Consider the following 16,634-nt stretch of genomic DNA (forward strand, 5'->3'; position numbering starts at 1 on the left):
TGGGGGATGAATAATTTATAGTTTTTACGTGGTTGATTTCGGAGTCTTGTTGTTTTTCTATTTTCTGATTTGTCGATTTGTTCTTGGGGTATTATTTGTTCGGTCATTTTTCTATTTTTTCTTTGTTTAGGGGATTCTTTATGGTTTTGTGTATTGTTTTTGGTGGCGATTGGTTTTGTGTTTTGATTTTCGGTGGGGTTATCATTTTGTTCTGTGTTTTTCAGATGTGGTTCATTTTGAATGATTTTTAATCCTGTGAAAGAATATAATTGAGTTAATTCGCGGAGTGCGTATTCTTTTGGGTAATAAGGTAATAGGTTGTTTCGATGTTGAACGATTTCTTTTTTGTTTGAGTCGGTAATTTTATATGTGACATCAGTGGGTTTTGCAATTATTTGGTATGGTCCTTTTCGAAGGGGTTGTAATTTTTTAGAAATTCCTTTTTGAGTATTAAAATTAGGTATTAAAACAAATGTTCCAATTTTTAATTCGGAGGCTGGTGTAAAACGTGAATTGATTTGTTCATTAATGTTTTGTCTTTGTAATAACTTTTTTGTTATTTTTTGATAAATTTCATTGTGTTTTTTATCTCTATTTAGAATCCATTCGGTGTGTGTACCGGAGGCTAGTTTAAGAATTTGTGGGTGATGAAAATGATCTTCATCGTGTGTATGTAAAGGTAGGTTATAACAAATTGAGTCTTTATTTGGTTGACAATAACCTTGTGCGTTTTTATGAGAATTTGCTGTAAACATTATTGGTTTGCGTGGCTTTTGGTTAAAAACCATTTCGTATGGTGACATTCCTAAAGTTGTCGTAATTTGTGAATTATACGCTAAGGGAAATAATTTTACATCTGCTGACCATTCGGTATATTTTGTATCATTTCTGTTGATGATACATCTAAGATATTCTTGTAATGAACGGTTCATACCTTCGACTAAGCCGTTTGTCCAAGGTGCGTGAGATGTACGTGGTTTGTGTTTAATGTTGTATAAATGACATAGTGTGATAATTTCATTATTTATGAATTCTGTACCGTTGTCTGTGACTAAAATTTCTGGTAGTCCGAATTTTGCTATCCAGTGTTCATAGAGTGTTGTGTAAGCGTAATAAGCGTTACAATGTGGTACTGGGTTAAGTGCTACATAATGTGTAAATGCGTCAACAATTACCATAATGTAGGAGTTTCCTTCTGATGAGGGTGAAATTGGTCCTTTGGTATCAAATGAGATACTATGGTTAAAGTACAAACTTTGTCCTTTAAAATCTTGTTTTTGTGCTATTTGTTTTTGATTTGGGTAAGGTTTATTTAGTTGACAAACTATACAATCGTTGCATAGTACTTTTATCCAAATTGGTGCATTTGGGAAGTAAAAATTTTGTATAAAATTTGAATATGTTTTTTCTGATCCAGAGTGTCCTTTAATATTTTGTGTATGTGAAATATTAAAAGCTATAAGAATCATACTTAAAGGGAGACATGGAACTGTAGATTCATTCAGGTTATACTCTAAAAGGTCTGTATTTTCGTTAATTGTTGTGTTGTTAAATTTGCGAAAGTATCGGAGGAGTGTTTTGTTTCCTAAAATGGTTGAATCTGCCTTGACAGGTTTAGTTTTATATTTGTGCCATGATTTTAGTTGTCTAATTATCGGGTCAAGATTTTGATATTGTTTCAGTGTTGAAATTGTAATTGTTTCTGTTGGGGGGAGAAAAATGTTTTCGATTTCTAATTTAGATAAGGGTATTGTGTCAAGTGGGTCGTGAAGGTCAAAAACTTGATTTATTGTGTATTTTGAATCATTTGTTTGTGGTCCTGATAAACTTATTTTATCAGTTAAATCTTCTTTTTCAATTAGTGGAAAATGGTCTTTCTTAGGCGGGTGTTGTTTTGTTCGTTTTTGTTGGGTGTTATTTTTTATCCATTGAGAATATGGGATTGGTTTGAAAGTTGATGTTCCAAGTAGATCAATTCATAATGATTATTTTGACAATCTAAATAAAGTGGGAAATGTTGTAAATTATTTATTTGTGATTGTTCAACGTCAGTTTTTACTGCATATTTGCATTCCAATCGGGATGATGTTTCGTTTTCTGCAAGGTAGAATTTTATGTTTTTGGGTATTTCAACTGTTGTTTTTCGTGTAAGTAATTCAGGTGGTGTATTTCGACTTAAGGTGTCTGGTAATGCAAGATTTTTTCCTGCGGTCCAAACTATATGTAAGTTTGGGAATTTCATTAAAATGAGTTGAAATCTATAAACTCGGTGGTTTGGATTAGACTTTTGTGTAAAAAGAAAGATGATTGGTTTATGGTCTGTGAATAAAACTGTGGGATGTTTTGATCCAAGTATCAGAAATTCATATTCTGTTAGTGTATATATTATGGCTGTACATTCTCTCATTAGGGTTGAGAGTCGTAGCTCTGCTTGAGTGAATAATCGAGAATTTGCTGATATGAGGTTCATTTTATTTGTACCATTATGTGATTGTAATAGTGCTGCACCGATGCCAAAGTTCGAAGCATCGCACATTGCATAAAATGGTTGATTAGGGTCTGGAATTGTGTTTGAAATTTGTTCAGTTAAAAGTTTCTTTATTTCTTCAAATCGTGTTTGATGTTCTGTGTTCCATTCAAAATTATTTTGTTGTCTAAGGATGTTATAAAATGGTCGTAGATATAATTGCATTTTATAAACATATTTACTTAAAAAGTTTAACATTCCAAGAAATTCTTGGATTTTCTTTTTATTTGTTGGTGGTTGAAGTTTTTGAATAGCGTCAATGCGTGATTTCAATGGAGTGATTGTTTTTCTTTCTATATTATGTCCTAAGAATTTAACTCTTGTCAAAAAGAAGTGTGATTTATCGGGGGCGGCCTTCAGATTTTCGTTCTGAAGTATTTGGTGATATTTTTCTAAAACATTGAACATCTCGTCTTTTGTTTGTGATTGCATAAAAACATCGTCTAAATAGGTGATTGCGTTTTTCTTGAGTATTAGTGGTCTAAAAATTTTGCTCATAAAAGCTGAAAATGCTGCTGGTCCTATGGATATTCCATAGAATAAGCGGTTGAATTCATATTGTTGGTTTCCGATAACAAATTGTGTTAAACGTCGTGATTGTTCATCTAGTGGCATTTGATTGTATGCACTATTCATATCGGCGGTTGTAAAGTATTTGCCGTTTATTTTTGTTAAAATAACTTGTATTGGTTCAATGGGCCAATTACATTTTGATTCATCTATAAGTGAATTGAGGTATCTAGCATCGAGAACGATTTTTAATGATTCTCCTTTAGCTAGAATGATAACGGGGTTGATGAATGTGTTCCCTTTTGGTTGTTCTTCTTTATTAACTGGTGATATAATGTTGTATTGTTCTAGAATATCGAGTAATCTGTTCACTTTATCATGTAAGTGAATTGGTACTTTACTTGCTCTCTGTTTTTTGAAAACTGCGTCTGGTTTTAACGGGAGATGTAGTGATGAACTGATTTTTCCAACATCGAATTTTGATGTTGCATAGACTGATGAATATTTAATTAGCTGTTTGGCTAATTTTTCGAATTCGTCTTGTGTTATTTGTGAATGTTGGAAATTAAACATTGTTAAAAATTTTTGTTGGTCCTCTGTGTAGTTACTTATGTTGAATGTAGGTTTGAAATATGGAGTTTTTGTGAAATAATCCGTATTTCTGTTTTCGTTACTTATTATATTATTTATAGATAATTCTTCATTAAGAATTGTAGATTGGCAAATATCTAGTAATTGGAGTATATTATTTACGCGATAGGCTTTTTCGTGTATTGGTGATATTGTAGCGTTGGTTTCACAATATCCTAAAAGTCCTAAAGGTAATGTTACTTGGTAAGGTGTGTTGTTATAGACATGTAAGGAAATGATATCGGAATTCGAATTTTTCAAATATTTTATGGATGAGATTGTGATTTTGAAAAATTTGTGAATAGGTTTGAATTCAAATTCTGACATATAAAATTTTTGTTTGTTTTGTTCTTTATCATATTGGTGAACTTGTTTGATTGAAAAATTATAGATATTTCCTGATAGTGGTTTTAGGTGTTTTATTTGTTGGTTAAATATCGGGTAGAATTTTGAAAAGAATGGTGGTTGTTTATTTAATCTTTGAAAAAATGTTAAGGATGTTTCTTTTGTTTTTGTATATTTATCTTTGATTAATATTTTACTATTTAGTATGTTAATTGTTGGTATATACTTCGAAATAAATGGTATTCCAATGATATTATATTTAATATCAGTGATATGGAATATTTGTTTAAATGGCTTATTTAAAATTTTGCTTTGCTCCATTGTTCTGGTGGGGAGGAGAAATAATTGGATTTTTCCGTAGTTTATCAATGTTGATCCTTGTGCTGTTGCTAACTTACTGGAGGTTTCAAGAGGTGTTAGCTTTGGGTGTAAAGTTTTTATTTCATTCCATGTGGGGATGTTTATTATGTTTGATTCTGCTCCTGAATCAATTAAAAAATCTATTTCAAGGTCTGGTGATTGAAATTCTTTATTTCTTGGGCTTTCTAAGAGAAATGGTATTGTCCAAATTTTTTCTTTGGGTTGTTCTTTTTGTATATTTTGATAAATGTGGTTTGTATTCAAGCATTTTGTTTTGGTATTTTTATTGGTTTGATTTGTAGTGTTAATCTCATTTGTTTCTTGCGTCGTTGGTGTGGAATTTATGGGTGTAGTGTAATAATTTTGAAGAAATTCTGATTGATTTTCATATATGTGTGATGAAAAGGGTTGTTCATATATGACAGATTCATAGTCATTTTCGACTTTTATCATATTGATAGAAAGAGTGTTTTCTGTATCACTTTCTGAATCTGATGATGTACAGTTTATTTGATTGAGTTGTAACGTATCAGTTACTGTGTCATCAATACCTGGAGGGTCTGATGTTGTTTCTGGATTAGATTGTACTTGATTGATTTGTCTTTGGTGTTTAGGTGTACTACTTCTGTGGCGATTATTAGAATTATTATAGTTATTATTATTCCGGTGTGGTGATTGGGAATAATTTCTATAATGATTATTATAACTTGAGTGTCGATTTTGTGAATTATTTCGCGATCTGTTTTGGTAATTATTGTTTGGTCTGTTATAGTTCGATCTATTATATGAGTTATTCCTTGATCGATTGTTCGGGTAATTCTGGTTTCGGTTGTTTGAATAACTTCTATTTCGATTATAGGAGTAGTTTCTATTCCTATTGTATGATGAATTTCGTGATTGGTTGTTTGGATAGTAGTTATTTCTTGATTGGGAATTAGATCTAGAAACAAATCGTTGTGTATTTGAATTTGATCTGGAGTAGTTATTTCGACTATTTGGTCTATTGTAGTGATTTTGTGATGAATTATACGTGTTTCTTCGTTCTGGTGATCTTCCTCTATAACTTGAGTTATATGGTGATTGATTTCTTGTATAATTTGTATTGTTCGGGAGTGGTTTTCCTGAACTGTTGTTGCTGTGGACTGTTTTGTTTGGTAGATTTTGATCTTTTTTCATGTATTGATAGAATGATTTATTTGGTTCTTTATATTTTTGAGGTTTATTTTGATTATCTTGCTGTTTTTGTCTACATTCGGAAATACTATGTCCGTATCGTCGGCAATAATTACACCATTTTTTGAAAGATGGTTTGCCTTTAAAGTTTGGGTTCTTTTCGTAAATATTGAGTATTTCAGTGATTTTTTCAACGAGGTCTGTCTCTGATTCCTGTATATTATTAATATTAGTGGGAGTCGTTTCAATTCTATTAACGTATTGTAATTTCAGATTTTCCGTTTCTTCTAGTTTCATCGTGATTTCTGCTTGTTCTAATTTGTCTACTAGTTTTCGAAAATCTAAATCGGGTTCTCGAATTGAAGAAGGATGGGATGCTCTCTTTTTTATTGCTATTTTCCTTAATTGTGGTGTTAAGGTCATCATTAAGATTTCTGTCATCTTTGTGTTTTTATAGTCGTGTGTATTTAATGAATATGCTTTTCGAACTAGTGTTTCGATTCGTACTGCTATTTGCTTGATGGTTTCGTTTGGTAATCTGCGAATTTCATTACATAAAACTCTTTGTTGTTGTTTGTTTCTTTCGCAGTCAAACATTTTGGAAAATTCCTGTGTAAACCTTTTCCAGTTTGATTTTATTTCTAGAGGTAGTACTGAAAACCATTTTTGGGCTGCGCCATCTAAGGTTGTTTGTATTAACGCTGTGCGTCGATGTATCCAGTTTTGATGTAGTGGCGTATTAATTGGTTCAGGTCCAATATTTAAAATCAGGTTTGCTGTTACTGCATTTAAATAATCTTCTACAGAGTATTCAGGGTCTGTTCCTGTGAAAACCATTAAAGGTTTGTTTGATGTTATTGATGATCCACCCATAAGGTATGGATTCATTGTCATTTGTAATGATTCTGCTGCATTTGGCATTTGAGAAAAATTTGAAAGTTGGTTTCTTGTTATTTCATGTTGTTGGAGATAATATGGGAGTGGTATTTCATTTTGCATTTGTGATGCTTGATACGAGTGTGCAGTCATTGGATTTTGTTGTTGAATTGGTTGAAAAGATTGTGTATTATTTAGATTTTGTTGTTGAATTGGTTGTTGATGTTGTGCATCTATTGGTTGTGGAGAAAAATTTCTATGATTTGTACGTGTTCTCTGTATTCCTTGTCTACGATATTCTTGAGTATTTGGTGCAAATATATCTGGTTGTAAGAAATCATCATCTGAGGATAAATAATCCATTTGATAAGATGTCTGTTTTTTATTTTTATTTTGTTGAAAAAATGGGTAATTTTCACCTTGATCCTGTGGAGGATTTGTTCGGAAATTTATTGAATTTGGTTGGGTCATTGGGTTATCCCAATTTCGAGATCTTGTATATTGGTTAAAATTTCTTTGTGGTTGGTTATATGTTTTTGATGGATGTGTATAATTATAATTATGGTCTGCAAAGTTGTTTCTAGTGAATGTTTTGCGTGTTTTTGATGGTATTGTCATGGGTCTGTATGTTTGGTAATCCATATGTGAATATTTAGGGGCAACCGAGGGTTTAACGGTTGATTGTAAGGTTACCTGTGTTTGTGAAGGATTTGTATTTCTTGGTGTTGTTAAATTTGGGCGTATTGGTGAAATACTTTGTTGTGTAGTTGTTGTGTGTACAATTTCTTCATTTATGAAGTGTGATGGTGTCTGGATATCTTGTTGAGTAAGATTCCTAGTTCCATTGAGGTTTTCATTGTGTATAACTGTAGAGTTTAAACTATTATTTTGTGTATCGGGCAAAAATGTATTATAGTTTAATGGTGTTGCATCAATGGTTAATGGTATTACTTTTACATAATCTCTTATGTAAGATATCGTACTTATTGCTTGACTTGAGATTGATTGTGGGAAGCTTATAAATGCGGGATGAGACCATTCGGGGTCCCAAACATAATCTGATTGTTCTGTGATAGCGGTATCATCGTTCGAGTTTTGGGGTCTAAAATTTTTTCTTGCTTGTGCAATTAAATCAATATTGTGTGTGAAATAATCTATTATAAACCATGCCAAAATTTTTTGTAGATCGTGTTTTGTATGTTGTGAAACGTCGTCTTTCGTGAAATTTTCTTTAATGATGTTTAAATAACTAGAGAGTAGTGTGATTTCATGTCGTACTCTTAAATGTTTAGATGTTTCTGTCGGTGAGACATTTGTTATTGGGATTTCGTTTTCTAATATCGAAATATAACTATATATTATTGCGAAAACTTCATTGGTGAATATGGAGTTTGCTCTTTGTGAGTTATGATATTGGATGCTTTTTATATATTCTGAAAAAACTTTTGAAAATTCTAAATCAAGACCGTCTGTTTGGATTGTATATTTTCTATTATTATGGTTTGGTGAGGTGAATTCTATGGAGTAGATTCCATACTGTTGTGTTATGTTGCATATATCTTTTAAGTAGTGGTCTATGATTTGTCTTTTGATTTTTACATCTGGGAACTCTGTTTTACATGGACTGATTCCGGGTTCAAATAAATTTAATAGTAAATTTTTGCAAAATATATGCTGTCCTCTATCAGTGGTTGCATCTACTATAAAAGGAAAGATTTCATCATCATCTGGACTTTCTTCATTTGGGGTGTGCGTTGAGCTCATTTTTTCGTTCGATGACTGTTAATATGTAATTATTAATGTGTCGAATTGGTTGATTCCAATTGTATAAATGTACTGGTTTGTGTTTATACTGCTTTTTTATTCTTCTTTTTCCTCTTTTTGATGAATTTGAAGTTGTTTCTGAGTCAGAGAAATATAATTGATCGTGAAGTGGGCAATTTTTATCTATTGATTCTTTTAGTTTGTAAAGTTCGTCTAAACTGTTGGTTTCTGATTCTGAAAATGCGTTTCGATTTTTTGAAAATCTTTTTCGTGTTATTTGTATTTGTTTCGTTATTATTTTTCTTTTTAGTGTTTGTCGTTTTGTTCGAATGTATCCAACTGTTTGTGTATGAGGTGTGATTACAAGGTCGTATTTTTTGTTATCTATTTCACAATTGTGTAAAACGATTGTTTGTTTATTTCCTAGGTTTTTAAATGACATAAGGTTTAGGATGACGGATGCAAAAGGTTGTTAAATGACTTCTATTTTCCTAAACTGTTAGTTCTTACGATTTTTTGGTTAGCTTAACCTGGGTCTATTTGTTCAGGGTTGGAGAGAAAAGTATATCGATTCCGAAGAATGATTTTTTACTTTCTCGTGGCTAGTATAAGTTAAGGTGTTAACTTACTTAATCTTACTTAGGGGTAGTGATTGTGTTCAAGGGTTGGAGAATAGTAAATCGATCCACAAGGTTCAGGTATAATTAGAACGCGAGTAGTTCGTTAGATACTATTTTAAACTTACTAAGTCTAAGATTTATCCTGGGTCTGGTAAGAGGGGGGGTCAAGTGAAGGATGAATAACCGAAGTTCTTCACTGTTTATCCTAATTTGAATGATTAGTTTTGTTTAAAAATTTCTATTAGTCTTAGGTCTTTAGAAAGGGTTGGGTAGTGAATCGACGTTTGAGGTCGTTAGACACTAATTAAGTGGGTGGGGGAGAACAAAGTTGTTCTGTTTGATCCAAGGATAAGCCTTGATGATCAAATTTGAAATTTAATTAAGTAGAAAATGATTTAAGATCCAAGGATAAGCCTTGATGATCTGGTTTTAAAATTAAGTGAATTTAAGTTTTAATAAAATTTTAAATGTGTGTAAAGGAAAGATTTAGTGTTTTGATGATATTAGTGGGTTTATGATTGCTGTTATGTTTTAGGTGATGAAGCTGGAACAACAGGATGATTTATGATTACTAACCATTTATTGTCATGCTACTAATTTTTATTTTTTATTTTTCAATAAATATTTTTCAAACATGTTTTGTATATTACTGCAGAGTTTTAGGAAAACGATCTTAGATCTTTTTATCAATCGTTATTGTATATTAATAATTTTGTTTAGCGCCTGAAATGATTTTGAAGATTAACTTCAAGGTTTTATGTTTGCAAATGAAAATCTAAATTCATTGCCAGTAGTATTCTAAATATAAAAGTTTGTTCTGGTTTTTGCTTAACTATCATATAGCTATATGGCAAGTTTCTACTTTGTCGTATGTCGTCTCTGGTTCGAGGTCTCCTTCCAATTCCGGGTAGTTCTGTTATGGTTCGGAATATTGGCTCTGATCTATTGAGTCGTAGAGACATTTCGATTAAATTATTGTCGTATAACATTTTGTAAATGTTTTTGTCTAATTTCTAATCTATTTTGGTTAATTCTAAGCTATTAAGGTCTTGTTCGAGACTTATGGTCGCACCAGATGAGTTATGACCGAGTTGGTTAACTCATAGAGTAATTTCGGATAGGGTACACCGTCTGCTCGTCACGCTATCTTATTTTTGGCCGGATAGATTCGTGCAACTTCTTAGTCTAATACCGATCCTAATCTTACTCTTATACTATCTAGTCTCAGGTTGTTTAACTAGTCTCTGCTAGGCTCAATAGATCTAGGGTATACTGGTTTATTGCGGCTGCTGAAGTGCTCGGGAGAGTCCAACTAATTTCTAAGTTAAATTCAAATCTCTCTAGTGCTGAAATTACAAGTAACTTCAGCACTTACAAATAAGTGGGTTGTTAGTTAGATGGATCATGATTGGTTAATATTAAATACTTTACATTGGTAAAATATCTAATTTATCCAATCATAAAATGTAGTTTAGATCAGGTTCCAGTTATTTTAAAATTAATTTTTTTTCTGTATAGAAATGTGTAAACGATACTTGCTCTTATTTATTGTAACAAATAAACTCTACACTTTAAAGAGATGTTTCAAAAATAACTTTTACTATATGGACTAAGCCATCAACAATTCTGTTATCAAGTTTGCTATCAGCAGAAAAGGAATTTCAATTAGACTATTACCACTAGAGTTGCGACTAGGTCCATTCAGAGTTTCTACTAACAATACTGTAAAATTTGGACTGATTCAGTCACCAGAGGAACTATTTGTGCACAATGTGGCCCGCATCCGGCTCTGGATCGAGAAGTTCCTGGACAAGAGTCAGAATCAGGTGGCATCCGAAGTAGGATACAACCAGATGGTGCGACAGGTGAGTTTCCATTTTAAATTCAGAGGCGTGGTTTGAAAACGGACCATTTGGTCTACTGACGTTCTTTTCGTTGACCCCCCCCCCCCCCATAGTTTTTAATTAAGAGGGTACGGTTAGTTTTTCTCAGCAAACACGATGGCTATAAAGCAAAAAACTTTGTGATTTTGGAAAATCAATTAAAAATGCAACAAAATGCCGACAATTTGAGAAAATTATGCCGACATTTTGATAAAATGAAATCTATGAAGGTGTTAAATGAGCCAGAGCTTGGACATAATTCACAATATCTGAGTTTTACGCGACCGGGGTTAAACTCATGGCTGTGCTCGTGATTTACAGTAGACAAATTTTGTCATATTGGTGTTCATTGTATTGGTGCTATGTGTTTAATGATGTGTCTTTGCGTTGTGTTTCATTATCAAAATTTTCTCAATTATGACTCCATTACTCCATTTGGTAATCTATATGATAAATTAATTTTTAATCCTCTATGAGATATTTTAATTGACGTGGGCTATATTGGTATGGGCTATTGTGTCCATTGGGATATATTGGTATGGGATATTTTGTAATGGGATACTTTCGTATGGAATACTTTGTCCTGTCACCGAAAATTCAAAAATAATCACTTGGTTAAACATACATGCTGCTACAAAATGAAATCATCCTAATATGTTTAATGGTGTATATTTTCTGTTTTGGGTGGACTCGGAAATACACTTTGGTCGAACAAGAAAAGTTCGTCGAAAGTTCGAAGAATCTCTCCCTTCGCACCACTACCAAAACTTTATATTCGCCTCTGATTATTATGCAGCATACAGTATGTGCTCCTAATGGGTTTAACTTGTCTCTCACGGTCTCACGTCACATCTTTATTCCGAGAAAGAACAATTTTGATGAATTTGTTCATTTCTTCTATCTAAAAACAGTTTGTACCAGGTGCTGCGTATGGTGTGGTACCTGGTTGCATTTGGCTACTACTCTGATCAGAAGATCCTGCAGAAGCTGGTGCTTGCCCTCATCTCCATCATGGACGGCAGTGGGGATCTGCCATACCCAGAAGCACACCTCAAAAAACTTAATGGTAAGTTACCAAAAGCTTAAGCGATATCTTAAATTAATATTTACATTTTGGTCGTATGGCTTGGAATTTAGTAAAAATTAGTAAGTAAAATATTTCCACCAAATGTGTTTTTATGGTCATTAGTTTTGACTGTGGACTCCAGTAACCGAATAGCAAAATTTTGTGCTTATACAAAACTCCACAGTTTTGAATAGCAATGAATCAAGTTTCAATGTAGTCTTGAAATGAGCAAATATTTTTTTGAATGCTAACTCCAGGCTACCAGAAATTACGAAGATAAAAAGTATCAAAATAAAACTTAATAAACTCATAAACGAGCATTATATCACTATGCTTAGTGTTATCGAGATCCCCAAAAATGGTATAAAGATCATAGATAGAGATTTTTTTGAAGTTTTTGATCGCGTTTTCTGTTTCAACCCCCTGAATAGAGGATTGAAAAAGGTAATTTCAAAAAATTGTTTAGTTTCTAGACAAACGTCTCTGATTTTTTACTATCCATGTTCAAGGTACTCGATTACTCTTAATTTCAAAAAGGGCGGATCTACAACTTTCTACGGGTGGGGCCGTAATAAATTTTTCTAAAGCTATAGACCTATGTACAATTAGTGTACATAAACTTAAAAGAATAAAACTAATAAAAGAACTGTGTAAATTAATACGTTCTAAAAAAAGACCACTGACTTTGTCTCATATCGACCGATGGTCGTATCTAAATTAGTTAACTGGTAATAATTAAAAACCGAAGGTCACTTAAAACAATTAAAACAAATCATAACAATTCCCACCGGGAAAAAAATAAAACTGCATACTAACTAACTAATTCTATATACACCCTTTTCCCCCTTCGAGAATGAACAAATTTTCACAAACTGCGCCATGAAGGTAAAATTACAGCTAGCAAAACAGTATCCACAAGCGAGAGAGAATGTTCAATGTACAAGGTGAATATATAGAGTTTACAAATTTACAAAATAAAACAACTAACTAAACAAAAACTAAGCTAAACGGTAATCAACAACATGTACATTAAAATGTACAATTGTATCTACAGATAGCTACTAAAACCGGAAGGTAAGGTATGGATAAAGTTTTTATTTTTTATGAAAATCTGTTAAAGTGTTCATCAATATCATCCAGTTTTGCTTTCATTTCCGAATCGATTATCGAGGATGTTTAGCTACAGTTGTCTAACTCGTGTAGTGAACCCTTAAAGGTCTGGTGAGCTGAATGCGAACCCGATGAATTTTCATTAAAAAGGGTCGTAATTGGAGAATTTACTGGTCTGACCGAAGGGCATGAATTCTTTGTTGACCAAGTTAGTGTTATTTCCGCAATGAGTGTTTGTCGGGGATGGGCCTCTGCTAATGGTCTCATAAAATCAGACGGTGAGAAAACCGTGAAAGTTGTTCTTGAATTGCCGGGAGAGGTGATATATGAAGAAGGTGACGTCCCTGTGTCGACTTTTTCCAGGGCCACGTCAATAAAGCGACGATTTTCGTAAAATTGTGTAGGTCCCACATTCCTGCGTAGTCTTGATTGCCGTAGTTAGATAGTCGGGTTGGCTGTGGATTCCGGAATGCTATCGATCAGTATAGGGTTGTCTTGTGACAGCCTCGGCCGAGTCGGGGATGTTGATGATCTCCCGAAGGTCGGTGTGTACTGACAATTGTGAACTCAAGTGTGGGGAGTCGGCGGTACCTGTAACACTTAAGCCCTGGTTAGATTCGGATTGGTGGCTCTGCTGTAAGTTATTATTGGTCACATCGTCGAACTAATCATCAATGATCCCGTCCCACGAATATAGGTTTAATGAGGATGAAGAACCTGAAGAATTTCGGGAGGAGTCTTGAGTAGCCTCAACCACGGTCGGTGCACCTGTCAATGATATGTTTCTGTTCGATCCTGAGGTGCCTTGTCCAGATTGCCCAGAGGATGCAGTTACTGATTCCTATGGGGGTGAGAGCTTCCTTTTTCCAGCTAAACTTGAATGAGGGTGAAGTTTGTGCCCGGTGGGTGTCTGGGTCACTATGATGTTATTTGGGCCAGGGAGTATTTTTCCTTTGATAGCCAGGTCTGATTTGCGTAAAACGTGACCGTTCGCGAAGGTTATGGTATGTTCTGATGAGTCAATGATATCTTTCTTAACCAAGTTAAAATACGGATCCCTGTTTTTCCTGTTAGTAACCTTTCTAAATAGATTACCTCCTATGACTGCTTTTCTCTTTGAGAGAGATACTAGAGCTTGTCTGTTGTCCTCTGGGTTTGTATTGGTAGTGACGGTCCTAGCTAGTGGCAGATTGTCTTCTGGGTCCGAAGGGCTGTCCTTTTCCTCATCCAGGTACCCATCTTTGCCCTGTCATGGAGTTCCCAGTTGCTGGCCCGTTGTTTGGACATGATAACTTTCCCTTTATCTAAATGATCAGTATCGGACTTAAGGTTTTTCCACCTAGTGTTCGCTGTTCTATTAAAAGGTTTTTCAAAAGGGGTACAGCCGATAGTGGATTGTTTCGAGACTCTAATTCCAAATAATTTTTCGATCGAATCGTTTAGTGGAGGCTTAGGTAATTCGAAGGACATTGCCAGTAATTTCGATTTGATCGTGGAAACTAATCTTTCGACTAGCCCATTGGAACTGTGATCGCCGACTGTACAGTAAATATTTTCAATGTTGAGTTTTTTGCAGAATTTTTTAAAATCAGAGGATAAAAACACGACCCATGGTCGACTCTGATTTTTCTTGGGAACCCGTGATTATGACAGTAATCGTTTAAGAAGGAAATCACGTTTTTCGCGGAGGTGTTGTTTACGATTTTGGCCGAAGGGAACTTTGAAAAGCGGTCAATGCAAAGAAGCATGTATTTATTCTTTCCCCAGAACGCATATAACGGACCCGCAAAGTCCAGATTGATTTCTTCATTCGCAAATGTCAAAGTCGAAAATTTTGAAATAATCTGGGTACCTAGTAAAACTTTAATGTTCTTAACAGCTTTCACGCATTGACTACACGTTCTACCGTGGTGGTAAATTTCTCTATAAATGTGTGGCCACCACAAGTATTCGGCGAGTGATTTCATCCCAAATTGTGCTGGATGAGTCTCATGGAGCATAGAATTAAAATTTCCCCTGATAGTGGCTGGAACGACTAGTTTGTTGTCGAGAAAAAGTAAATCGTCCTTCACGTGTAAAACTTTGGCATAAATTTTCTTGTAGGCTCCGAGAATGCCCATTGGTCGATTTGTCTTTATCGTCTCGATCAAATCCCACAGCACTTTGTCTTCCCTGGTCATGATTTGTAACAGTTTCTTTGAACAGTGTTTTTCTGGGCGGATCGGGGAATTAGGTAAATTTAAGTCCGACTTGTATCTTCTTACGAGGCTCGCGTGGTCGGGTGAAAGCCGGTCGTCTCTGAATTTGAGAGCAATGTTTTGTTCTTCAGGGATAATTAATAGAGGTTCAGTAAATTTGTTCATTGGAAAGTCTAGCCGTTTTTTAGAAGATGGTAAAAATTGTCTATTTTCAAGTATAAAATATAACAGGACTTTGTCCGTAAAGGTAATGCTTTTAAAATTGAATTTCGAGTTATGAATGGGTAGGCAATTTGAGGTACAATTTTCTGTGCGAGTATGATAATTATGACCAATTTTTATCGACCGAGCGATACAAGATATGATAGCGGCAATAACCTTGATATTGAAGAATACTAAAGAGCTGTTAAAAAAATTTTGACCAATCAAGTCGCTCTAATTTTTTGTTCCCGACAGGATTGTATTAACTAGAGTGTAAGTTTTTACAGCAACCGCCGGTCTATCTACAGTATTTATAGATGCAAAATTAGAATGTGGTCTATTCAATAGCATTTTCTGATTTTTATCGATTGAAGCGACTACAAACTCATCGTCATAGTGGGAGATTGGGAGGGCTTTGCTCGAAGGAAGTCTAGATAAAAGGTCTGTAAAGCCCATGTTTTTTCCCGGTAAATGCAATATTTTAAAATTAAATGGTAAAAGTCTTTTCACCCAACGGGTCAATCGACTATACATCGTTTTATTCCCGTGGTTTGCTGATAGTGCTGATAGTAACGCTTTACGGTCTGTTACTATTTGGAATTCAGTTCCACACAGGTAATTTCTGATGCCCAGACAACTCCCAGTAACTCTAGTTCATTGGTGGAATACTTCAATTCGTGGCTATTCAAGAATCTAGATGCGAACGCGATTGTTTTCCATTGGTCACCTTGTAGTTGTTCTAGGGTCGCACCTAGTCTGTTGTGTGAAGCGTCTGTTTTCAGTCTTGTCTTCTATTTTATATCAAAGTGACTGTTTTCTGTAATATTTACAATTTCTGCTTTTAATTTTTCAAACGCTATATAGTGGTCATTATCGCATTTGTAAACCGATTTTTTATTCAATAGAGGACGAAGTAGAGAGCTTAGAGTCGATAAATTAGGAACAAATGTTACATACTGATTTATCGAACCGAAGAACGAGCGTAGTTCGGAATTATTTTTGGGGATTGGCAAGTTTCTTATCGCGTCTGCTTTACCGACCAATGGTCGTACTCCATCGCCCGAAATTTTGAAGCCAAACCATTCAATTTCTGATTTGAGAAATGCGCGTTTCCCCCATTTAACTGCCATATTGTTTTTGTCTAAGATTGATAAGATTTTATACACTATTGCTTTGTGTTCTTCTAAGGATCCCCTCGAAGCTACCAGAATGTCGTCTATGTAACAATTTGTGAAACGGATTTTTTCAACAGTGAGTCCATGACCCGTTGGAATTCGTTTGGCATGTCCCTCAGTCCGTAAAATCCCGTTAAAAATCGATACGTTGCGGTAGTTTTGCCGCCTACTATACTAAAACTACACTGCTTACTCG

The 16,634-nt window shown here is 34.2% G+C and overlaps 1 protein-coding gene across 1 annotated transcript in view; it reads left to right on the forward strand.

Moving 5' to 3' along the window:
* Positions 1-16,634, forward strand: part of LOC134839885 (inositol 1,4,5-trisphosphate receptor type 1-like) — a gene marked incomplete at its 3' end in the record, with an annotated part of 81,150 nt that overhangs the window by 24,002 nt on the left and 40,514 nt on the right. Inside the window, 2 exon segments of the mRNA XM_063855513.1 lie at positions 10,551-10,670; positions 11,610-11,754. Coding sequence (XP_063711583.1) covers positions 10,551-10,670; positions 11,610-11,754 — 265 coding nt within the window.

Source organism: Symsagittifera roscoffensis, chromosome 2 (assembly GCF_963678635.1).
Source record: "Symsagittifera roscoffensis chromosome 2, txSymRosc1.1, whole genome shotgun sequence".
Taxonomy (NCBI): Eukaryota; Metazoa; Xenacoelomorpha; order Acoela; family Convolutidae; genus Symsagittifera; species Symsagittifera roscoffensis.